This window comes from Corvus kubaryi, unplaced genomic scaffold, assembly GCF_017639235.1.
Source record: "Corvus kubaryi isolate FWS band 111438036 unplaced genomic scaffold, C.kubaryi_AGA036_p1.0 37357, whole genome shotgun sequence".
In the NCBI taxonomy this organism is placed as follows: domain Eukaryota; kingdom Metazoa; phylum Chordata; class Aves; order Passeriformes; family Corvidae; genus Corvus; species Corvus kubaryi.
Window position 1 is genome coordinate 15,960,261 of NW_024581117.1, and position 9,605 is coordinate 15,969,865.

Here is a 9,605-nt window from a genome sequence, read left to right on the forward strand (position 1 = left end):
GTTTAAAACTTTTTGTTAATTCTCTTTTCTTTCTTCTTTATGTGCAGGTGTCATTGTTTGCAGAACTCTTCAATGAAATGCTTCAGAGAGATTTTGGTGTCAGAATTTACAAAGCACTGATTTCTCTCCCAGAGAGAGAAGACAAGAAGGACAAAAAAAGCAAAAAAGATGAGAAAAAAGAAAAAAAAGAAGAAAAAGATGATGAAACGGATGACCCAAAACCTAAGAGAAGAAAATCCGGAGATGATAAAGATAAAAAAGAAGAGAGAGATGAAAAGAAGGTCTGCAGTTAGCCCATATGCAGTTCTACCCTGTCTGGATCAATATTAAAGTGTTTCTATTTCAGTTTTACATTATTGCATTCAAGAACTCAGCTCTTGTAATGTTAGTTAACTGATTTGAGCTTTTGATCTATTTAAATATGCTTCAATTATATTCAGTAATTTAAAAATTTTACAGGTGTATTGGGAGTATTTTAACATTTAGCTGTATCACAGATTTGTATCTGTATCTTGAGTGACTATGCATAAATGTAGGCAAATTTTGTCTGGTAGTAAGGTTTTTGCTTTGCTGGTTTTTGATTCTGACTAGATAAATATTTAGGAACTTTTGTTACAGAGGGAAGATAAAAGGAAAGAAGATTCTAAAGATGAAGAAGAAACTGAAGATGACAATAATCAAGAAGAATATGATCCAATGGAGGCAGAAGATGCTGAAGATGAAGATGAAGGTATCTTGAACTATGAATTTTGTGACCTTTCATATTTTTTTTTTTATCATCACTGATTATGTTCTTTCAAGCTGGAGAACACACTGGAACTAGGCAATTTAAATTATTAAACTAATTTTATATTAGTAATTCTGACCAGTTCTACGTAAAATGTAAGTACCTTTATGTTAGGCATTGTATGAACATAGTTAATATAAACTAGCTGTGGTGCTCTAAGTAAGGCATGCATATAGAAGTGGTTTTATTTTTTTCAGAATGCAGACCACTCGCAACTCCCATTGAAGTCAGTAGGAGATGTGAGTATTCAGCACCTCTGAAAAACCAAGCCACTTTTACGTGCCTAACTTCCTACTCCTGAGTTCTGGAATGTCATCCTGGTTTGGCTAGGACAGAATGTAGAGTGGGTGCTCTTTATCCGATGTCACAAGAAGTTGGTTTTTGTTTGGGTGGAGCCAGGTTAGCCTGAAGAAATAGGGAAAGGGTCTGGAGGACTTTCCAGGCAGTGGCAGCGACTCTTTCCCTCCTCAGAGACTCAGAAAGGTGCAAGACAGCGTGTGTAGTTTTTGAACTGTGCTTTGGGGTAGTTGCCTTTCTTTGGAGAGGTTTTGCTAGAGATACAGGTTTGAACTGTGTGGATATTGCAGTCCCAGCATTTTTAGTTGTATTTTTGGCAGAGTACTGCACCAGCTTTAAAAAGCTGGTGCTAATCTGTGGTTTCCAGAACAACTCCTATTTGCTTATGATTTGTGAGAGTGGCCTGGGCTTGTTTGTTCCATACAAGTGCTGCTGCTTCCCATAATCTGTCCTTGTGCCATTCCCAGTCAGTAGTTGCTGAGGAAACCCAAGAAGCCATGGAGGTGCAGGAGAAAGTGATTTGTTCTCAGAAAAGGGTTGGTAAAATTAGCCAAGTGTTGTAATGCATAGTTTTTTCCAAAGTTGTCCTCACAAAGAAGGTGAGCTTAAAGCTGAACTTGGCACATGATTCTCTGACCCAAGACTTGCACGTAAGGTACAGAGCTGCATGCCATAATCCATCCCAGCAGTTGTCATATCCCTTTCTCTCTTTTAATCTAGTTTTACTGTACTGTCTACCTTTAGACAAAAAACCTGCCGTTTGTAATTCACATCTAATAAGTGATGTGATCTGTAACTTGGAGAATCTAAGTCATAGGAAGAGTAATCTCTCACTCAACATGAGTATAAACACATGATTTTAGTTATATAGTTTATATGGTTTTTATTATATGAAATATTTGAGAGTAAATAATACAGAATCTGAATAGGAATAGCCCATAGCTGAGTGCAGACTCTGCCAAGCCTCATTAGGGAGAATTGTGATTTCCTGCATACCTCTTAAATAGATGGAGACATTGGCAGAACTCATTTTTGCCTAGTTAGCATTTGTTTCAGCTCTTCTGTCCTGTGTATGAAACAAACACAGGGAAAAAAATTACAAATGGCTTATGTTAAAATAAGGCTAGAGAAAAAAATAACAGGGCCCACTACTACACATTTTTTATTATTTTTCAGGGAAGTATATTGCAGATGTTTGGGGGTTTCTGTGGACTTTTCCAGTGGCCACATGTATTCTGGTAATGGTTATATAATCGTTTGCTGTGGGTATGTTGAGTTTTCTTTCTGTTTTGCAGACCGGGATGAAGAGGAAATGAACAAACGGGAGGACAGAAGAGAGGGAAATAAGCATTGCAAAGAGAGGGCATCTAAAGATAAAGTAATTAACACCTTTCTTAACAATTGCGTAGACCTTGTTAGAGGTGTCCTAATTACAGCTTAGCTTTATTTTTATTATAAGACCTGTTTTTCACTTTGCAAACAGCTGTTAAATAAATTATTGAGGGCAGAAGGAGGGTTTCCTATTTTATAATTAGATTAATTCTATGACCATTTTTTACATTTTAGCATGAACATAAGGAAATTGTGTCTACCAGCTGTTACTATCCATTGTGCTAAATTTCTTTTAAGTATTGAAAGATTACTTGTCTTATATTGCTTAAATTAGTCTCAAATAATGTGGTCTAAGTAGGTAAATGCTAGTAATATTAATTACTTGACTGAAAGTAACGATAAAATGAACTGAGAAAAAACTTCTGTTAAGTGAGAACTTGGTGTATTTTTGGAATGATATTTTAACTCCCTAATGATCCCTTAATCAATTTTCTGTAGGAGAAAGACAAGACCCAGATGGTAACTGTTAACAGGGATCTCCTCATGGCTTTTGTTTATTTTGATCAAAGTCATTGTGGATATCTTCTGGAGAAGGACATGGAGGAGATCTTGTACACTCTTGGACTACACCTGTCACGTGCTCAGGTTTTGTATAGTACTAAAAAACACTTTCAAAATACTATAGGAATATTTTAAGTGGGAGAAACGTAATTTATCTTCTAAAGGCTTTGCTTACGTATCTGATCACTTATTTTTATGCAGTCACTTCGTATTTACAATGAAATACTAGTTTAATCTTCTGTAAATTGTCTTGGAGGGAAAAAGCTGAAGTTTGCAGCTTATAATATGCCCATACTGTATATGTAGCTTCTGTCTCAAAATTGTATTTATTCTTTTCCTAGTTTGTTTGCATTTTAAGCATGTTAAAGTTCAAAAAGCTATGCAATTTCTTTTAAGTTTTCCAAGTTAAACCATTCTTGTTTAGGTAACAGGATGTCTGGGTGTTAAATAACACCATTATTTCTTCCCATGGCTGTGTCATAGGTCAAGAAGCTGCTGAATAAAGTAGTGCTTCGAGAATCTTGCTTTTACAGAAGACTAACAGATACTTCTAAAGATGAAGAAAACCAAGAAGAGTCTGAAGAGCTACAGGAAGATATGTTAGGTGGTGTATATATTTTTGGTTTTGCCTCAAACTTTCAGAGTTGTTTCTATGTGAATGGTAATGAGAGTTCTGAGGTATTTGATTTCTGGCAGAAACTAATTGAGCCAGCTTGGAAAAGTAAATCCTTGGCAATTCAAAATCAACAGGGTATTTTGTGCTTCCAACACATAATGTTGCAACTCTAGGAGAAATGTTAATATGGAACAGGAAGAGGACAGAGGTTAACGTTCAATATTGATGAACATCATTTCTCATTATATTAGTTTTGAAGTCAGGAGGATCAGAGTGTAGGTAGTAGAATAGAGCTGAGTTTTGAAGACTAATTATTGCAGGAAAGAAGCATAGAACGATGTCCTGAAAGAGGATGCTTCTTTTTGGCGGGGGGGGGAATTGGGGTCAGGGGAAGGATGGAAATGTGAGGGATAGACCAGCAAACTTGAATCTGTATTGGTTCTTTTAAGAAGTTTTTGAGGTTGGTCACTAGAGAACGACTTTATGATGATTTCCTGATGCTGCTGAATGCAATGCAGGGAACCGCTTGCTGCTGCCATCGCCCACTGTAAAGCAGGAGTCCAAAGCCGTCGAGGAGAACGTTGGGCTCATTGTGTACAACGGAGCCATGGTGGATGTTGGGAGCCTTCTACAGAAGCTGGAGAAGAGTGAAAGGGTGCGGGCAGAGATAGAACAAAAGCTCCAGCTACTAGAAGAAAAAACAGGTGGGATGTTACTTTGAAGGCAGTGCTTACAGGGTGCAAGACTTTTTAAGTAGATAAAATCAATTTGGGTGATATTTGTGATCTAAATTTTACTCAAGTTGAATGCAAGATTTCCAATGTAATCAGAACTAAATACTATCAAATGGTAATTCAATGCAGTTTTTAATGTTCTTTAAAAATTAGTATTATGGTGTTGCATGTAAATAGAATACTAAGATGCAAAGTACACAGCATTGGAAGCGACTTGATGTTTTCATTTCTTCCCTTCCTAAGACGAGGATGAGAAAACCATACTACAACTGGAGAATTCTAACAAAAGTCTATCTGCGGAGCTAAAAGAAGTTAAAAAGGACCTTGGCCAACTGCAAGAAAATTTGAAGACCTCGGATGATAAAAAATTGCAATTTGAGAGTCAGCTGAATAAGACAATCAAAAATTTAGCTACTGTTATGGATGAAATACAGAGTGTTCTTAAACAGGTTGGAATTGTTTAATTACATTTTTTAATTTATTGTAGGCAAACTTCTGTAGACTAAATTATTGGAACAAACACTTCAATCTAAAAACAATTTTGAGATGAATTCAGGGCAGCAGTATCTTAACGTATATAGAGAAGAAGCTTAATGTTTGATTGATTATTTAAAGATCGCAAATTAAATGTTTTTTTCTTAACTTACAACATATGTTCCTGACTTCAGTATTTTTAAAAAGGTATAAATATTAATGTAGATCTCAAACTGTCTGAATGTTTTCCTGTCCTGATCTTGTCCATACCCAGCAGTCCAAATCTGCTCCTCTGTTTGACTGGTAAAGAGTACTTTTTCAAGGCAGAACTCAAATACTTCAGTATGTGGGAGTATCTCAGTAAAATGAGTTTTAAGCAAACCACATAAGCTCCAGAGCATTTCTACCCCTCAGTTTTTCAGGAAGATACTGGAATTGCTTATAACTAAACCGAGTAGGATACCAGTTCACATAGTATTTAAAGGTGACAACAAACAGTGTCTGTCTCATGCTGCTTTACAGTTCATGTGAGAAGTACAACTTTGACAATTCCTCTCATCCTCTCCCTTTTTCCTTTTAAAGGACATTGTGAAAAACGAAGATAAAGATCAGAAATCCAAAGAAAATGGAGCAAACGTATGATAAACTGCTGCTGTTTAGAAGAATGGTGTTACATAATGTAATATAAATCATGATACCAGAATGTATGGGAAGTGATGCATGTTTGATTTTAGTAGTATAAATATCCTAGTTCCAAAAGATGTATAAAGTTTTATGAATATGAGTGTCTCCTCCTGAAGATTGCTTGTAATTCTTAGCATTCAATTTGAGACACTCCTTGAGTGAAAATAATTTTGCATTGCAAAAAGTTTTAGGATGAACTTTGTTATAGTTTTAACCCTAATAAAGTTCATCAAGGTAATGAACAGTAGCAAGTATTTAATTACCAAATGTTTTTCATTGAAGTCTAGTGAAATCAAAATTTTCATTATTTATAGACTTGCCATTTTTAGGTTTTTGTCTTTATTTCGGTCTACTTAGTCTTTTTAAATTCAAATATAAATCACAAAATAGCATGCTGCTTAATTTTACAAGTAAAGGTTTTTTTTTAAAAAAGCTTCTTGGAATTTTTTTGTTTTCACTTGTCACAACTTTTTTTCCCTTCCAAATATAACTTTCTTCCCCAAAGCTGCTTGTATTAAAGCCTCGTATTATACAGTAGTTCAGATGAGTTAAGAAAGCAATAGAAACCTACCAAAATACTGGTAGGGTTGTGAGATTTATATGAAAATACATGGGCCTGTTTTAAATGTGTGTCATTTGTGTTCATTAAATTGTTCTTATCTTTGGATTAATATATACACTCCTTTTTAATAACAAATGCAGTGTATTAAGATGTATGGTTGAATACCAGGCCAGTAGATGTCAGAATAATCCCTTATATGGAGAAAAAGCTGCGAGTGTAAACTGCCTTGGATTAAATTTGGACTTACAAAGTGTGTAATTACTGCAAAGACTTCAGTCCGCTGAAAAAATGGATCCACAAGTATCTATACTGCAAGTTGTAATTAAAAAGGAGCAGGACACAACTTGGTTTGTGGGTAAGATGGCCTTTCTTTGTGTTCACAAATCACTAGAGATCGAAACTCACAAGTTAATGTGACATCCTTGTCAAAGGCAACTTACTCAAAGAATGTGAAATATCAACAGTTGTATTTTGGTACAACTTTCAAGAAAATTAAGGGGTTTGATAGTTGGGACAGAAGTGTTTTCTTACAGAAATATGGTTAATTTTAGCAGATGTTTTGTTTTTTAGCCTAGATGTCCTAGGTAACTAAATACCTGTTAGGAAAGTCCAAGTGCCATAATATGTATGAATAACCTACATGGAAACTCATGTAGCTTTAATGAGATACACATTAAAATGCCTGAATTTATGTTCAAAATAGTCTAAGCTGGTGCTTTTATCACTTATCTTTCTTGGCTCTTTTGGAGCTAAACAAGTGAAATATCTTTCGTTAAAGTAACATGCATAAGCTTCTCCCTCATTCGTCTCCGTTGAGTCATTGTGAACAGTTCAGGTATTATACAGTCAAGTAGGAAATACTATAAAAACACTAATTGTATATAAGTACACAGAAAATACATGTTTTAAAAACTGGGAGATAACATCTCAGAATGATTGAATGAGGATGGTGATAAATTTATCTTACGAAAAGCATTATCTGTGGTGTACAGATGGTGTTAAATTCTTTTGTAATCAAATTATATTTTTCACCTTTACCTTTGTACAGATTGTTGACAGCATGTTTAATTTTTGACGTTGAGCACCATTTATTTAAATGGATTTGAAAAAATTGCATCTGAAATACTTTGTTCCTGAATTTCAGCAGTACCTGTGAACATACAAGAAAATGAGTCTAGAATTCAAGATAATGACATTTTAGGCACACTGAAATGTCTGAAATATTTTGCTGGGGTATTTTTACCTTAAACTGCTGAGCTGAAAGCAGTTGTTAAAACAAGCAGGTCTCATCTCATTCTTCAGTGAGGGGCCCTGTGAGACAGTTGCTGGAGTGATACAGATTTTTACAATATTTAAGGAAAAAAGCATTTGTTAGAATGACTGTAATCTTTCTCTATATTGCTTTGATGTAATAGTGTTTCAGATACTATGTACAGTCTGCGTTTATGTTGGAAAGGAAATTAAATGGGTAAATAATAAAGGGAAAAAAAAACAAAAACAAAAACAAGGAAAAGTTTTACAACCTATACAGAGCTTGATCAGTCTCCTGAAGCACAAAAATCTGAGGAAGAACAGGCACCTCTTACAGGCTGTGTGACTTGCTGGACCAAACACCACAAGGTTCTGTATATGACCCATATTGATGCTGTGTATGAGCTAAAGCTTCTTAGTAATATTCCCAGAAATGTTACTAATTCTTAGGAAAATTGAATAGCATATCAGTAATGGAGGTTTGGAGAAGCAATCTTTTGTCAGTTTTGATTTATGAACAAAGTTTTTGTATTTCATGTCCACATTTCCCACCTCATGGTCTTTGCACTTCTGAGTCATTCATTATGTCCCAGTTACTGGCAAAAAGCTTCTAAAAGTGAACTTGAGCTGGGTCGTATTCGGCCTTGGCATCCCATTTGTTTGGACTTCTTAAATCATCACAGATGATCTGTAGAAAGTAGTAGATCTTGGACTGCCTTGTTCTGTAGTGAAAGCCCTGCTAGAGCAGGCCCATAAATGGAATCTGATCTCTGGTTATAGATTTATTTCCCTCCCTTTTGCTATTTTGTCTAATGAGGGCAGATTAATGAGTGTAAACCATTACAAAACTATATTTGGCCCTGTGGATGTCTGTGAATGAGGCTGGGAAGAAAGATGCAAGTGATACATGTGCATGCAAACTGACCTAGAATAACACAGGCTCTCTTGAGGCCCCTTTGCTTTAGCTCGGGCAGTGAAAAGGCACAAGTCTGTAGTTTCATTGCTACATAGAAACATTGGCAAGTAAACCAATGGTGAGTTTTTGCCAGCTTTCTCTAGTATTGAGGATTGCATGCAGGAAATGGAGCTGCTGCCAGCACTGCTGCATGTTGTGGCACAGGGTTTTCTTGACTTGCCCAGTGCTTGATGCCTGTGCCCATAGTGCCCGGGCACTGCTGCAGAAAGACTCCTGGATTGCAGAATGATTTCCCGGTTGTTGGTTTGTCCAGTGTCCTCTGGCTCAGTCTGGAATGCCCTGAGTGTACAATGGAGAAATTGGAATTCTCTCTCTGGTGTCTGGGGGCTTCCACAGATTCAGCTTTTACAGTTGAGTTCTTTCAGTATCTAACATTATAAAGCCTAGTCCTTTCATATAACTTCTTTTTCAATGTTTAACTGCTTTGAGAGAGGGGAATGGCTTCCAGTCCATCTTTCTGCTGAGTAATGTGCTATGTGAATATCTGGATTTATGTAACACAGTTAACTCTCACTGATAATTTTGTCAGGAATGTGCACAAAATGTGGTTTTTTCTTTTGCTTTTCTGTACTGTTTGTGTACCCAGGTCAGGTTCTTACCCTGAATGCGTTTGTTCAGTTTGTATTTAAAAATATAAAGGATAAAATAATTCATTTTGAGTGACTGAGTCTTACAGCCAGCAATAGATTGCAAAATGTGTAGGTAGCACAGTCACTCCACTTACACTGGTATCTTCCAGAAAGCAGAAGTGGGTCAAGTAGAAATTCAGCTGGGACTTGCATATTGCCATGGAGTGTGACAATAAAAATGCCATAAATAACGGATACCTTGACTCAGTTATCGAAACTGCCAGTGTTTTCCCAACAAGCTTTTATGTTTCTGCATACCAGGTTTCATTGATGTATTGCACAGAAGTTGTTGTAGTAAAAAGCTCTAATAACAAAATGCATTGCTTTCAAGTAAAACCTATTTCCCTTATTTATTCATCCACTATATAATCTGCGGCATCACAATAGAGAGTTTGGAATACTCCGAATCTCCCCTGACATTGTGTGTTTGGTAGTGTTGTAATTGTTTCCTACTGTTGCAGTATCTTAGTATCTGAACTTGTCTTGAAAGTGTGATGCTGCTTTTGATTTCTTGTATCCTCCTGGTTTTAAATTGTCTCTAACAAGTGAATTCTAACTGGTTTGAGGATTTGGATCAGGTGCCTCACAGGAGGTATAAGAACCAGTACCTTTGGAGGTGTAATTCAATAATGCTGTAAGGTGTTGTATCTAGTCAAATATTAGTTCAGCTCTCTTTATTCTTCTCTTCAAAAGGACAGCAGA

General features: G+C 36.0%; 1 protein-coding gene across 8 annotated transcripts in view; it reads left to right on the plus strand.

Annotated features, from left to right (window-relative positions):
• CCAR1 (cell division cycle and apoptosis regulator 1) overlaps positions 1–8,947 on the plus strand; it is a 28,863-nt gene extending 19,916 nt beyond the window's left edge. For 6 of the 8 annotated variants that reach the window (XM_042033440.1, XM_042033442.1, XM_042033443.1 and 3 more), the window contains 9 exons: positions 48–281; positions 619–730; positions 985–1,026; positions 2,380–2,462; positions 2,915–3,061; positions 3,461–3,581; positions 4,112–4,297; positions 4,571–4,776; positions 5,384–8,947. In XM_042033440.1, coding sequence (XP_041889374.1) covers positions 48–281; positions 619–730; positions 985–1,026; positions 2,380–2,462; positions 2,915–3,061; positions 3,461–3,581; positions 4,112–4,297; positions 4,571–4,776; positions 5,384–5,443 — 1,191 coding nt within the window. In that variant the 3' untranslated portion in view covers positions 5,444–8,947. The remainder of the gene's footprint in view (positions 1–47; positions 282–618; positions 731–984; positions 1,027–2,379; positions 2,463–2,914; positions 3,062–3,460; positions 3,582–4,111; positions 4,298–4,570; positions 4,777–5,383) is intronic. The other 2 variants (XM_042033444.1, XM_042033448.1) reach the window with 1 other exon arrangement.
• Positions 8,948–9,605: the final 658 nt, after the last annotated feature.